This window comes from Cinclus cinclus, chromosome Z (genome assembly GCF_963662255.1).
Source record: "Cinclus cinclus chromosome Z, bCinCin1.1, whole genome shotgun sequence".
NCBI lineage: Eukaryota > Metazoa > Chordata > Aves > Passeriformes > Cinclidae > Cinclus > Cinclus cinclus.
In genome coordinates this window covers 29,712,594-29,728,065 of record NC_085084.1, presented here as the reverse complement: position 1 = coordinate 29,728,065, position 15,472 = coordinate 29,712,594, and the positions used below count along the sequence as shown (strand labels likewise).

The 15,472-nt window shown below is 37.9% G+C and overlaps 1 protein-coding gene across 1 annotated transcript in view; it reads right to left on the bottom strand.

The window, feature by feature from the left end:
• Positions 1-510: 510 nt before the first annotated feature.
• Positions 511-15,472, bottom strand: part of PRDM6 (PR/SET domain 6) — a 73,563-nt gene continuing 58,601 nt past the window's right edge. Inside the window, exons 6-7 of the mRNA XM_062513674.1 lie at positions 7,567-7,743; positions 511-625 (exon numbers count right to left, since the gene is read on the bottom strand). Of these exons, the coding sequence (XP_062369658.1) occupies positions 511-625; positions 7,567-7,743 (292 nt within the window). The remainder of the gene's footprint in view (positions 626-7,566; positions 7,744-15,472) is intronic.

The following is a 15,472-nucleotide window of genomic DNA, read 5'->3' as shown; positions in this document are numbered from 1 at the left end:
TATAGCTCATGATCATTTTCCATCCCACAAAACAATTTCTATTACAGCCATGTCAAGATCAACTTAGCCCAGCCCAGCCAAATGTACAGGTTACATCTGGGTCCTTTGAGTCACACTACAAAAAAAGGTGCAAGTATAAACAAGTCCATGTGCATTCTCAGTCATAACTATGAGCAGAAGAACCCTTGAGATTCCCCACTTTGGCATTAAATAACAATTATAAAGGCTTTTAGAATTAAAGCAATACATGAAGGGACTTAAAATGTTAACAGTCCCAAGTAACTTGTCAATTGAAATAAGACTCATCACTAGTCATAAATAAATAATCTCTTTCCTGGTCTCACTTCCATGCCAGGATCAATATCTCTTAACATCTTACTTATTTTATTACTGCTTTTGGTTTTCTGGGACTGATTGAAAGTTGCTCAGAGGAAATCTTTGGTTTTGCTTAAGTGTCCGTGACATTTAATCATGACTTTCCTTGCAGTTTAATTCCAACCAGTCAATCAGTTAATCCACTTCAATTGATTCTGTGCTCTCTGTTATTGGCTTGCACTCATTGGGCATCCTCTGGTGTCGACTCAGCTGGGTGGCTTGTGTGAAGCTCCTCTCACACCTCTCGCACCTGGTGAAGGCAAGAGAGAAAATTGAGACCAGGGAGCTGCCCCGGGGGGGGTGATGGGCTTTGTCTCATCCTGCCTAATCAGAACAGACACTCAAAAGTGGCTTCAGATTTTACTGGCTCAAGAGGTTTAATTGGTGGCTACTTCCAAGGCCTTGATGCCTATGATGGGACAAGGCCTGTCTGATTCAGAACAGAGGAATCTGTCAATAGACAGGGGGAAGGTGATTTCTCCAGAGAGGCCTGTCTTGCTCTAGCTCTGATCACTGTCAGTTCAAATAGATAAAGAACAAAAAGAGATTTTTAGGAGTGAGCCATCAAAGAAGCAGCTTGTCTGCAGTTTTCTGCTCTGTACACCCTAAGAGAAATTGATGACAAATAGAATTTCACCTTCTGCTTTTTAAAATCCACAATTGCCTATTGGAGGATTAGAAATCACAAAGCAGTAATCATACAGTCCTAGAACAAGAGAAAACTCTTTGTTTATCTGATGTGGCCATGTAATGGGATTCATTTTAAAAAGGCACATAGATACAGTGGTTGCTTAATTATCTGCAAACATCCACACTATTTGAGAAATCTGTGGGTTGAGCAAGAACTCATAACAGCCAGAGTGTTGCTTCACTTTTATATTGTCTCTCTTTCTACCCTGTCCTCTCATAGAGAGTCATAATCTGCAAGAAAAATACTGCGTGAATATATAAGCAAAGCCATTAAATTTTGCAGAGGATAGGGGCTATTGTTGCCTTCAAATTAGTTCCTTCTCCCTGCTCTTAAAGACAAACCACTGCATTTAATCTCCCAAATGCTGCCTTCTTTATTTGCATTCTGAGCACTAGAGAGGGTTGTTTGATGTCACAAACACGGATGAAGTAGATCCTTCTTGTATGGTGCTTGCTCCAAAAGCCATTCTTGGTTTAATGGTACCATGTGAAGTTATATCTCCAAATAAGGTTTTCATGAAAGTATCACTGCAATGAATTCTTGACCTTCAAAGGAGAAGTGAGGAAAACAATGGACTCAGTTAACTCATTTTAATCTTTCTCTCTTCGCTGATGTGAATGATAGAAAGTGAACTGTCAGTGATCTGCTTATAAAAAATAAGATTTTTACACATATTTATAATTGTGGGTATTCTTCACATTAATAATTTAGTGATAAAGTTCTTCTTTATAAGAACTATTTAGCACAGACATTACAGAGTCATACCTCCAGGTTACAATCTAAAACGTCAACACTTTTAAGTTGCATTTCCTCGACTGTCTTTCATGGAATACTTTTAGCATCCTATGCCACTGTTAAAAACTACACTGTGATCTTGACAAATGTAAAATGTCAGCTTTAATGTATCAGACCTATCAGCTCAATGAAAATAACTCAGAAGTATTGATTACTTAATGATTTTTGGGGTATTCATTAACGTCTATGTGCAGATCATCCACTCTCCAGAGCTCCTGAAGTGCTGATGACACATTAGTGCACTGCTGATTGTTTATTAGAAAACTGATTACTTACTGGATTAGTGTGTCAAAATATACTACCTTTCATTGCCTGACAAACTTGCAAATTATTGTATTATTTTTATATACATACATATATATCTATCACAGAGGCATCGTAATCAATTTAAAGGCTAGGGAGTTAACTTAGTGTGCGTGAGATATTACTGTCTACTTGAACTTGATAGTTTTGTTATTTTGATGTCTACAAAGACAAGTACTTTGCCTGATGAGTAATAGGAGCCTTGGATCCTTGCCTAACTAAGCTGTAAGTGATACAATTGCAAAATAACCTATAAAATCAGGTGTGGCAACCCCTGATTTTAAGACCCCGACCAAATAAACAAAATACAAGGTAACAGGATGCCAGGTACCACTAGTGACTTAGATAAGGGCTATAGAGTGATCAAACACAGTGTTACCCACTAAAATAATTTGCTGTGGCAGGCCCCCTTATCCTTTCTGGAGCTTGTCTGGGAAGCTAGAATTGGGCAGGCATTCACACGGCACCTTGTACTGCTCATGAAAGTGCAGAGCAAGGTTTACCATATTTCTTTAAAATACAAATTCTCATCCTTTATCCACAAGATTCTTCTGTTGTGTGGGAGTGCTCTACCTTCCCAGCTACAGGCTGATGCACTAACATAAAGGCACAGGAAAGAAGGATGCTAAAGAGAGAACACAAAAAGGATAAATCTCTTGATACAAGCATCTACTATTTTTGAACAGGGGGACTGTGGTTGCCAAGCACTGCTGCTGGTCAAACTGTGATGTCTGCACTTACACAGCCCTTGGCCAAAAGTCAGAATAAAGCCTCTGGAAAGGTACTTAATTCCCCTATCTTTCTCTGGTACTTGGATAACCTTCAGATAGTACCCAAGGTGCCTAGGATTTTTTAGGCACTTCCAAATGATGTGGGTGGTGCTTTCAGGACCACAGTTTTGGATATATAAGTACCTGGCTTATGGGCAGAGATCTGTATTAGGCTCTTGATTCCTCTTTTCAATGTGGTCCAGAGAGGTTGTTGCTGGATACAAACTGATAGAAAAGGTGAAGATAATAGTGTCACAGCAGTCAGCATTACTGTCTCACAGTAGGTAGGAATGGGAGGAAGGACAGGAATATATTTCTTCTGGATTGTGATGTACTTTATGCAGTGTCTCCCTCTACTAACAATTCTTTCCCAGCCCATCATAGCAGAATAACAACTCCCATAAACTCTGTCCATGAGATCGGTGAGCATGTGTGTGTTTTTGTGTGCATATTCTTGTACCATATCCCGTATATGTTTAATATTGTATTGGAAAGTCAAAAAGTCAAAATTGTCAGAAAGGAAAAAGAGTCCATATCTCATGTGGCCACACACCAAGCAACCATAAGGCTGAGCCCAAGCCTAAATTCTGGACATATCAAATTATGACTAAGCCTGCACTGTAGATATATATATTGGTAATAATGACACTTAATGATGCTGATATGCAATTTAATTTCCACCTAGACCCATCTGATGGCATTTGAATGGAATTTAAACAGGTCCAAAGCAATTCCAAAGTCCTCAAACAATTAGATACCATCAGTGGAAACTGGATCTATTTTACAATGTATATGTACACTGCAATTGTAAGCAACAATGTACTATTGCACTCAATCTCCTCAGCCTCAAGACTTCACTCTGCCACAATGTTTTCTGGTATGATTTGCTTGGGTGGAGCTGGTAAACAGAATTGTTCTTAAGCTCACAAAGTGCACCAATAGTTTTAGGATATTTCTACAGTGCTGTGGTTTCTGGATTTGTTTAGATAGTCCTCATTGTTACTGGTCTGCTTCTTTGCTTCACAGTGCTTTCAAAATATTGACAGTGAAGATTATAGAGAGGGTTGGTTTAATTTGCACATGTATGTCAACCTCTGTGAAAGGCTTTGGAGGGAGAAAATGCTGAGGGTCTACTTTAGAGAAAAAGGCATTAATTTGATACTCTCAAAATAAACATTTTAAGATTTCATTCAACAAATACATTTAACACTACATTTCAAGTCCTTTGGAAGGGTATCAAAAATCCAAGAAAAACTATCAACCAAAGAAAATCTCTCTTGACAATGCTGAGATGCCACTGCAGGTACAACATACATATTCTCCCTGAAATGAATGCCCCCCAGCTTTGCATGTCAGTAAGAAACAATGTAAAAATGTGAGCTATTGCAGACGGAAATAATCTTTCCTCTTAATTCTTTGGGGTTGACTACTGAATATTAGATCATTGGATAACCCTGATTCTGCTGGCAAGTCACCTCTTACTATTTTTTAATTTTGCTGAAAAGGAAGCAGGGAGGGGGTGAGAAAAATTCAAGAGAACAGAGGTGACAAATAATTTTCCTTTTTCTACTGCTTTTTAATTTACTTAAGATCTTTGTTCCCAGACTACCAGCCATAGTGGAGACTTCAGTAAGATAAGAATACACAAAAACTTTACAGTGGTCAGGCTGGCTTGATAGCTTGTGATGACATGAAAAGTCAAATTCAGCTAAAGCTTTGACTACAGATAACCTCACTTAGCATTGTTATCTTAATGAAAAGTAAATAGAAAAGTCTTCCACCATACATCCAAATTTACCAAGGATCTACAAAGAAAATGCCCTCTCACAGAAAAACCTTTTTAACCAATCCCGAACATCCTTTTACAAAATAATTAATCTGAAATAATTTTAAAAATACTGTTGCCATACATTCACCATTTTCAAAACCAACTTCTGGAAATAATATGCTTACAAATACACTTAGTGTTTAACAATGCTGACTTAATCCATGCTCATTGTAATTCTGTATACCACTTATGAAAATAGCTGCCTTACTACATTAGAAATCATGAGATTGCATTCACAGCAGAAGCACATTTAAAACTGAATTTAGTAACACCTTTAAAATTATACCTGTTATTTTAAAAATAACTTAACTAAAATTTAAGTAATTCAGCACTATCCATGTATGGCAATTCTTTCTAATATTAAAAATATTAGTTAAAAGAAATGTGCACATCATCACAAATACAAACTTCTCTCAGGTACAGAAACACTATCTCATTGAGCTTTTCCATTATGTATTTTTTGTTTGTTTGTTTTTGGTACGTGTACACTCAAAATTCCTTCATAAACAAACATTTTAAACCTAAATTACAAGACCAAGAGACAGAAATTGTGTTTGTTCTATTTATGTCCTTGCTTAATAAAATTTGTTGAGGGCTTTTTCCTAAACTTTCTTAATACCACATCTTGTGCACCCCTTTTCAAAAGGAGGATCTAAACTGTTAAGAGACATCAAGATGAGATGCAGCTCCCTCTTTTTCCTCCAACAGAGATAATAGATTGATTTCTGAATAAGTTTTCTGCCCCTCCTCTCTCAAATGTAAGCCCTCTTGCATGAGAGACAAATCTGCCCTTTTGAACAGCTTGCAGGATCAAGGCTTGTGTGTCCTCTTATCTGACTAGCAGGGATGGGAAGATCTGCAGCTCCAGTTTTAGCTTCACGTGAAGTTAGTAGTCAGCTTACTGCAAATACTTCAACAAGCCTTCCAGAGAGAAAAGGGTACTACTATTTCTTGTGCTTAAGGAAGAAACTAAAGAAAGATCTTGCACAATTATGCCATACATCATAAAGAATCAGTACAAAGCACACACTTTTTTTTTTGTTTCTTCTGTCCTGCAACTTAAGGAATAGTCAGATGCATCCTGGAATACTTAAATGCTTCCACATGAACAGGGAAAACAAAACAAACAAACACAAAATAAAAACTAAAAACAAATAAACAAACAAACAAATAATCCTAGACCTTCGATTAGTTGTATTACATACGTTAAGTTCTTTCACAAATGAAATGGTGTTGTAATCAAGCCCATTTTGGAAAAGGGTAAAAAAATTAGTAAAACAAAGGGGAAAAATAATGACTCTAAATGGGGCAAAACAGCAGATCTATTGGAAACATGACAAAAACAGGATGTTAAGGAAAAAAATTAAGTGGAGTCAACAAGGTTACATATAAGTAACACCTTAACATTAAACGAAATCTATTTTCCATTTTGACCCGGAAACCTCTTCAGTAATTACTAAAATCTATTTACACAGCAACTAGATAAAATCAATCTGATTGCTCACACCATTTTTGGTTCACTTTCTGTGGGCTCTGACGTTCAACAGACTGGCTCAAAAGAAGTCGATATTTAGATGTTCTGGGTTTCCGTTTATGCCTCCTCCAACACTATCCTAGCAATGATTTCTGCAATGCAAGTTTTTCTGCACTGGATCTGCAGCATTTTGTTCCTGGCTCTGTCCCCTTGCCCCCAGCAAAGACATGGAACCTAAGGAATGGAACCTTATATGGAGGCAAAGGGTGTTCACCAGTATCTCTGTTGGGCTTGTTATGAGGGGTTCTGACAGACCCCACAACTGAGCTCTCTTACACTAACCAGATCAAAAGCACAGTTTGGCAAAAGTAGGGAAAAAAAAATACAGAGAAAAATAGATGGAGAACAGACAGACCTTGGGGAACTGGGAGAGACAAAAGCCTTCTTCTACACTTATTCCCCTTCCTCCTAGGAACATCCAAGAAGCTTACAAAAGAAGTTATATTGATATCAATACATTAGGTGGAATTGCTCCAGTGACCACATACTCTGAGCTTGTCAGTTCAGCCAAGACAAAGACACAAATATGGGATCTATTTCTTCTGCTTTGGAGAGCAATTCCTGTCATTTAGGCAGAGTCTTGCATAACAGAAGGGAAAATACACCTGGATCAGCTGCGCTATGGCTGGAAATGAGCACTGCTGGAAGATTTCTGAGACAGGTATGTGCTTAGCTTTAATATCAGTAATTAAAAACTTCAGAAATTAACAAAGTCTGTTTAATGGAAAATCATCTTTATTAGGTGACTTTTCTTATATCTTGGCCAGCTGAACACTGTCAATTTATTATTAAGGTCTTTCAAAACTTATGCCACAAGTCAGAGTTATATTTTCTATCTGGTGGTTCTGAGACTAAAAGAAGGTGCATATTCTTCCCCCAGATAAATAACTAGAACAAAATTAGCTTTTAAGTGAAGCTTCACCTACCTCAGCATATAGACATCAAAGAGTGATATAAATGTTCTTACAGCATAGCCTGTCTCAGTTTTGATCATATTTTCAGCTGCAGTTCTCTGGCAGCAGCTTGCCAGTTAATTATAACAATCAAGGTACCATTAGAAATCAGAATACTGTGCAAAGCTTTCAAGAAACCCAAAATCAAACCTGCATAAATTCTGATTTTAACAGCACCACTAGCTGTTTTACCTCATGGTGTGACCTTGGCTTCTAAGGGAGCCTCTGCTGAGTGCTGGCGATGCTATAGTGAGCAGCAGCAATGCATTTCCCTCTCTAATCTCAGCTGGCAAGAGCTGCTGGCCTCAAGTACTTACTTGAAGGGCTTTTCCCCAGTGTGTGTCCGGATGTGGTTGTTGAGTGTCGTGGCACCAGCGAAGGCGCGCCCGCAGTAGCCACACTTGAAAGGCCTGTCACTGGAGTGTGTAACCACATGGTTCCTCAGCTCCGACGGCTGGGAGAAGGACTGGGAGCAGTGGCCACACTGGTAGGGTCTGCAGTGGGAAAGAGAAACAGCGTGCCATCAGTGCTTTCTGCTGGCATGAGCAGGAAACCACGTGGGAGGGAGCCCCTGGTCTTCCCAGTAATTTCCAAAGACAGCTGGGTGCACCTCTCCAGGCCTTTCTTGGGAAACACATGCCCAAAACTTCACAACCTCTTCAACAAATGCAAAATTCTTGAACTGGAATTAACTGAGAGTCTGTGGGGCCCACAAACCATAACTCAGCAAACTGTGCTGCACATAATATGTCTGCCTTAATTCTCTCAAATTCAACGTGGTATTCCTTAGTTAAAAAAAAAAAAGATAGATAGATAGATAGATAGATAGATAGATAGATAGACAGACAGACAGACAGACAGACAGATAGATAGATAGATAGATAGATAGATAGATAGATCCACACACATTGGAGCATAGGGACTCATGAAATTCTCTGTCTGTTGATGCCAGCTGCAGTCTTACTTTCAAATGCGGGTCTGATGATTATGGGTATGTCCTAGCTGTATTCTGTAGCTATTCACTATTAAACTACTCATATTGCTTTGGAGTTTTTTAAAGAACACTTATTTCAATAAGAGACTTGGAAAAACATAACCATTGTATTACAATTATCTTTCTGTTTTCTTACTTCATTTGAAAATCTTTACATTTTATTAACATTTTTCTCCCATCCAGATTGAAAATGTCTTTTTTGGGGATCTTGAAAGGAAACCCAGAACCTAAGTTTTCAACAAAACATCTTGTTAAAGCAAACATAACAAACAAACACACAAAACTGAGCAATATGTTACAAATTCAGAATCATAATGAGCAGACTGCAAACACAGAAAAAAGAGGGATACAAGACAGCAATATGAGACTGGTCTGCTGAAATGCTAACTAAAATAATATGCCAAGAAATCATGTCTATATAGTTCTCTTTGGTAAAAGTGGCTTAATATCAACATTCTACAAGGGTTTTCGTTTTTTTCCATTGCATATTTGTTTTAAGTTCTTAGCAGAGTCCTAAAGGTTTATCAGACTTTTTGTGAAGAAAATTATTTATTTTTTCTAGATGGATAGTAATAATTTTTACCCTACCCAACATTTTAACTCTTGGTGTCTGTATTTCTAGAGCCAATGGCCAGCACAGCTTAATTTCTCTGTCTGTAATAAATGTATATGTTTAAATGGCTAGAAACCAAAGCTAAAGGGAAAAAGACAATGGTGATCAGGCATGTACAATTCAATTAAGTGCAAAATAAAGTGAACTATCTCATTTGTCAAGAGAACTGTTTAATTGTGGCTACTTGCATCACTGAACACAAATACTATTATTTTACAGTGCTTCAGAGCACTGAACCTTGATTGTAGAATTTTTTAGCTTGATTAATAGCTCAGTATTCATCAATAACTCAATAGCTTACGATTTTAATTGCTTGCATTTGAAAATCTAACTACTCTCCAGCAAGTTTGAAAGTAATGTATAAAAGCTGTGGAAAGGTAATTTAGATGATGTGGCTCTAAAAGATACACAGATATATGTAAAATAATATTTAAAAAAAAAAAACTGCAAGAAAGTGTTTATCTGTTCCTCTTACTGGAGGACAAGTAGTAACATGTCCAATTTCCACCTTCCTTGGAGTCCAAAGTTAATTTGCACAAAAAATTATCAAATTTGATATGGAATTTGAAGAGTTGTTGAAATGGGGAAAATTGGTGAATGCAGTAATCAAACGTGTTTAAGCAAAATAATGTAATTATATATTCCATATAAAAAAAATATTGATTTTTTTTTTAATAGTGAAGAAGACCATTAACATCTATTAGCCTCTGGTTATCTATTTATAACAGCAACTACAAAAATGATACAATGCTGCATAAGGCAAATTAATCTTTTTTTTAAAGTGATAAATAAATCAATGTGATTTATTTAATGCAGCGGAAATTCACAACGTATCTTGTCTGTATACAGTAAAATTTCAAACCAGATATAAGTGAACATTGTGATGCCAAACAATATGATTTCATTGACTCAAAAATAAAATGTCTTTACAAAATAGTCAGAATATTTCATAGTCAAAATATTTCACTGGCTTACTTTTAAGAAAATAAGCCCTGTCTTTGTTAGATTGCTTTGAAGGCATTTTTCTGATTCATCCATATCTTGGGAGAAAACCTATTGAAAAAGTTACCTTTCTCTTTGCAGAGGGTGCATTTATCCAGTTTATACTCAGGTAATTCTAATTAATGATAAATGCATAATTTTTTAAAGCTTAGATAAATGACAGACATTAGGCAAAATTAATTTTAAAAAGAGAGCCTAAAAATATACTCAAACACTTAACATCTTAAAAATGCTCTAATTTGCACAATTGTGGGTTTAAATATGCCAACTTCTGACAACTTTTGGATACTACTATTTTTCAAAGACAAAAAAAAAAATTGCATTCAATAAGTACAAAAGTTATCATGCTGTTCTCTGGTAACCATTTTATTGTGTTCAGATTTTTTTTTTTTTAAGAAAATAAAATCAATATGTTATTTTTCAAAAAAAATGAAAGTGGTGCTGAAGGACTGAGCACAAGCAGTGCTCGGTTCAGTGAATACATTGACATGGGCAGAGCGTGCCTGCCTTTGATGTAGCAGTTATGTCTTCTGCCATCACTTTTGTCTGCACTGGGACAATGAAATAAGATGGTGACCTCCCTATAACAGAGTTTTGCAGACAAGAAGGAACAGTGACAAAGTGACAAAAATGCTGGTCTTCATAGCCTGTACTTTCAAAAATCCACTGCTGGACTGAATGCACACCCAGCTCAGAAAAACTCATTTCCTTGGAATAACTGGTACATGTATTGTATTCTCCGGAGCTTCATGGTATTAGTGTGAATCAAAATCTTACCAGATAGCAATTATAAGTTACAGTTAAGAACAGCTAAACTTATTACAGCAATGTGCAGATGAGAATGATGTTCTGACAACTATCCAAAGTAGTTCTAATGCTTTTTTATTACACACCTAGTTACATGGGAGCTTTTTGCTCGACATCTTTCCTTTTGACCTTAAAGAAAGGAAACCTACTTACCCAGAAGAGAATTTTCCTACTGGAAAAATTACACTTCTTATTAAGCCCATGCATCATTGATAAACTGTCTAGATTTACTGACATTTTGAATCCATCAGCTTTTTCTAGAGACCCTCCTCCTACAGTCTCTGACTATATGATGGCCATATAGGAACATAGGCCATCTAAAGTGAAATTCTTAGAGCAATTCTAGTGTAACAGTTTTCAGGCTTTGTAGTAGTTTATACTTCAAGCTTTTCCAAGTTGTGAAAGACGCATTTTTCAAAATGAAAACACTAAGGAATAAATTTTGCTCTCTAAGCTAGACAGCTTCTTGAATGATTTTGCTCTTTGGTGATGTCTTTTACTGTCTTAAAATTTTCTTACTTTGGCAGCTGATATTTTTCTGGGTGAAACTACATCACATATGGGATCAACACAAAACTCATGCTTCCCTATAAGGCCTATTGAACCTCACCAAACCTCATGCTTTGGGCAGGGAATTTAGAACTCCTAACATTTACAAAGCATGTTAAGAGAATAGAAAAATCCATATGCATTCATCTGAAATAGTTACTGAGAGACAGCTGGACATTCCGATTAATACTTTCTATATTTCCATTTAGCAAAACTGACATAGCTTTATTTGTCTTTTACTATATCTCTGCCAAAAGAATATCTTTTCCAAATTCTGACACCTAAGTGTTATCTCAGTGTTATAAATTTATTTTCTACATCATAAATTATTAACTCTGAATTTTTAGAACTTAAAAAATCCAATCATTATTTTCCACTGCATTTTCAAATTATTTCCTTTATGATGAATAGGTTTTTAGTGTGGCCTCTTCAGAAGTGAATTTGCTCTTTTCAAGGGGTATATGGAATCCTAGTGCAATACTTAGAAGAGAAATTGCTTGTAAGAGTGAGTTCCTGAATACTTGTAACTTTGTCATTGAAACCCTCTCAGCCCAATGAGACAAAATAGCACAAAATATTTTGCTTCAGAAAGAGCTAGAAAAACACCACTTAAAAGGAGATTGGCATGTGATTGAAAGTGCTTTTTTCCCTTGTTGACTAAGAAGTGAAAAACCAACATCATCATAGAGTTATAAAATGGTTTGTGTTAAAAGGGGTCTTAATGACCATCCTATTTCCAACCCTTGCTATGGGCAGGGACACCTTCCACTCAAGGCCCCATCCTATTTGGCCTTGACCATTCCCAGGACAGGGCATCCACAGCTTCTCTAGGAAAATTTCAAGTCCATCTCAATACACTCACACTAAAAAATTTCTTTCTTACATTCAATCTAATTTTATACTCTTTCAGTTTAAAGAAAATACCACTAAATGTCCTCACAAAAAGTCTCTCTCCAGCTTTATTGCAGGTCACTATGGGTACTGAAAAGCTCATATAAAATGTCGGGGAGCCCTTCTTTTCTTTACACTTAGCAGCCCAAACTCTCTCAACCCATCTTCATCCCTTTGATCATCTTTGGGTTTTTCCTCTGGACTCTCTCTAGTAGATCCACATCCTTATGTTGGAATTCCCCAGAGCTGGGTGCAGTACTCCAGGTGGGGTTTCACAAGAGTTGAATAGAGGGAGAGAATCACCTCCTGCCCATGCTGCTTTTGACACTGCCAAGGACATGTTTGACTTTCTGGATTGTGAGTGCACATCAGGCTCATGTCCAACCAATCCACCAACATCTCTGAGTCCTGCTCCTCAAGGGTGTTCTTAGTCCGTTCTCCACCCAGCCTGTATTTGTGCTTGGGATTGTCCTTACCCACATTTAAGACCTTTCACTTCCTCTTGTTGGACTTCATGATGTTTCACAGTCCCACCTCTCCAACCTGCCAAGGTCACTCTGGATGGAATCCCTTCCTTGCTGCATGTCCCTGCCCAACACAGCCTGATGTCATCAGGGAGCTTGCTGAAGGTGCACTTGATCCCACTGTCCCTGTCACCAACAAACACTAATATGCTAAAGCTAAATAGCTTCAGTTCAAATAGCAGCCCCTGAGGAACATCCCTGGTCTCCACTTGGAGATTGAGACACTGACCACAGCTCTTTTGAGTGCAACTTTCCAGTCAATTCCTAATCTACTGAGAGATCTGACCATCAAATAAATCCATATCTCTTCACTTCAAAGACAAGGCTGCTGTGTGCAAACATTTTGCACAGATCCAGGCAGATGACCTCAGTCTCTATTCTTTATTCACCAACTCTGTAAACATTGTTGTAGAAGGTTACCAAATTTGTCAGGCGTGATTTGCCCTTAATGAAATCACATTGGCTGTCATCAGTCACCACATTATTTTCCATGTGCCTTAACCAAGTTGCCAGGGGGATCTGCTCCATGCTCTTTCCTTGTAGCTCTCCAGGTCTTTCTTTTGAACAGTGCAGTTCATGTTACCCCTTTTCGAATTGGCAAGAACTTCACCAGACTTCCATGATCTCTCAATATGACAGATAGTGCCTCAGCCACTTTTTCCACTATTTCTCTCAGGACATGCACATGCTTCTCACCAGGCCCCATGGGCTTGCACATCTACTGGTTCTTTAGATGGTCTTCAGTCTGATCTTCTACAGATGGCAGTTCCTCATTCTCCCAGTCGCGGCCTTTACCTTCTGTGACATGGGTGGTGTGACTGGAACCACTGAAGTTATTGACTCAGCCTTTCCCACATCCCAGACCACCAGGCCTCCTCCTTCCTTTTAGAGAGGGCCCACGATTTCCCTGGTCTTCCTTTTTTCATCAATGTAAAACCAGGAGTTTTGTTGTCCTAGATGTCTCTGCCCACATTTAATCCTACCAGGGCTTCGGCTTCTCCAAGGAGATTCCTGACTGCTTAGACATTCTGGCTGTGTATCTCCCAGGCTACACAAGTCTGTGCTTGCATCCTCTGGAGGTTTCCTTTTTATCTTTGAATTCATCCAGGAGTTTAGCCTTCATCCACTCATCCCCACCATCCTGGTGGTTTTGCCTGACTTATTCTATGTTCCTAGGCTTGGAAGAGGTGATGGATCTCACAGACTCAAAGAGTGGGACTTAGGGCTCCCTTGAGCCCTGCACAGTGTTTCTCATTGTTATAGGATGGAGGCTGCCAGACAACAGCCTCTGCAAGAAACCCCAAAAGCAGGGCAGGTGAAGTGGGGCCTGCATCAGCTTTCAGGACAAGGTCTTCACACAGCACACAGCTTTAAGAGAACAGCTGCAGTCAGAGGAGTTAGGTCACAGTTGTTCTCACAGGAAAGTGATTTTGAGGAATGCCTTCTTCTAGCAAGTGGAAGTAATTGGAGAACAAAATGACACCTCAGGACACTGCTAACTCGCACACGGAAACATCCCTAGCATCAGCAGAGCCACGGGAGGCTACTTTCACTGGCTCTGGACTCCATATCCCCTGCTGCCTTGGTGTTCTCCTTCGGCAGCACAGCTGCTGTCCCGAGCACCACAGGCACCATGGAGCAGCAGGGATGGCAGAGCTGGCAATCATCTGCTACAAATGTTTGTGAAGAAACCTGCAAAAGCAGCAAACAAGCAAGCTTGGAGGTTCTACGGGCTTCTGAATCTGTCAGGGAGAGCTGCTGCTCTGTACACCTGTTATTGTTATTAGCTCTGAGTACTGGACACTTGCAAACCTTTATGAAAAGATTATGCAAGAACCACCATTAAATTCGGCATGAAGTTTACTTTAGCTGAGCAATACTCAATAAACCGAAATAGAAAATTCTTGCTCAAAACACATATTTTTTCTAAGTCTGTTTTGGAGAGGTTCAAATCAATTAGTGGACTTGGGGAGAACATCAGGGTCGAAGACACAGAACCTATAAAGACAATATAAATGCAAAATGGACTAAGCCACTACCTTAGATAAAAACCGCTATCAAATTGGTAACTTCAATTCCCTGTTAAGTAAAACAAAACAAAACAAGCTTACTATTTCATAAAAAGGTGATATTGCAAAGCATGAGTATAATAAGATCTTCTGAGTAAAGAAGAATTGTGAGTGCCAGATCACACCCATAATCTATCATCCAAGAATACATTTATGGAGTGTGCTTTCCCTCAGATTCTCATCTTTAATACCTGGCAATCAATGACTACATATATCACACAGATGTACAGGTTATACATGAAATTGTGCCACACAGAACTCTTGAGAAGTGAAGACTTCTGCCTTCCCTCAACACCAGTTTATCCTGAATCTTCATAGTGATATATATGAAAGAGTGATGTCATTAAAAAAACTGTCATTATCAGAAAGGTGTTTACTGTTAAAAAGTCAACTTCTGTAAAAATTGTTCATTGTAATAAAGAGTTTTGGTTACCCTCATTTTGAGCCTTCCAAACAGGATTGTTGGGAATTTCTGCAACAGAATGAAGGGAATAATAATTTAAAAAAATAAAATTTTGTATACATATATATATATATATATATACATATATATACATAATTAATCCCTGAAAAAATAAACAAATTAAAAACCCTAAAAAATATGTATTTCCAAAAATATCTTCTCAAACTGCTTCTGCCTGGTCAAGACTTTAAAAATCTCAAAGGCTCAGAAGGTCCCTGAATTCAAGATTTTACAGATTTAACTTTCCATTTCCCACACCCATTTTAACCCCAGTTACCATTAATTTCAAAGAAAAGCCCTACAAAATTTAA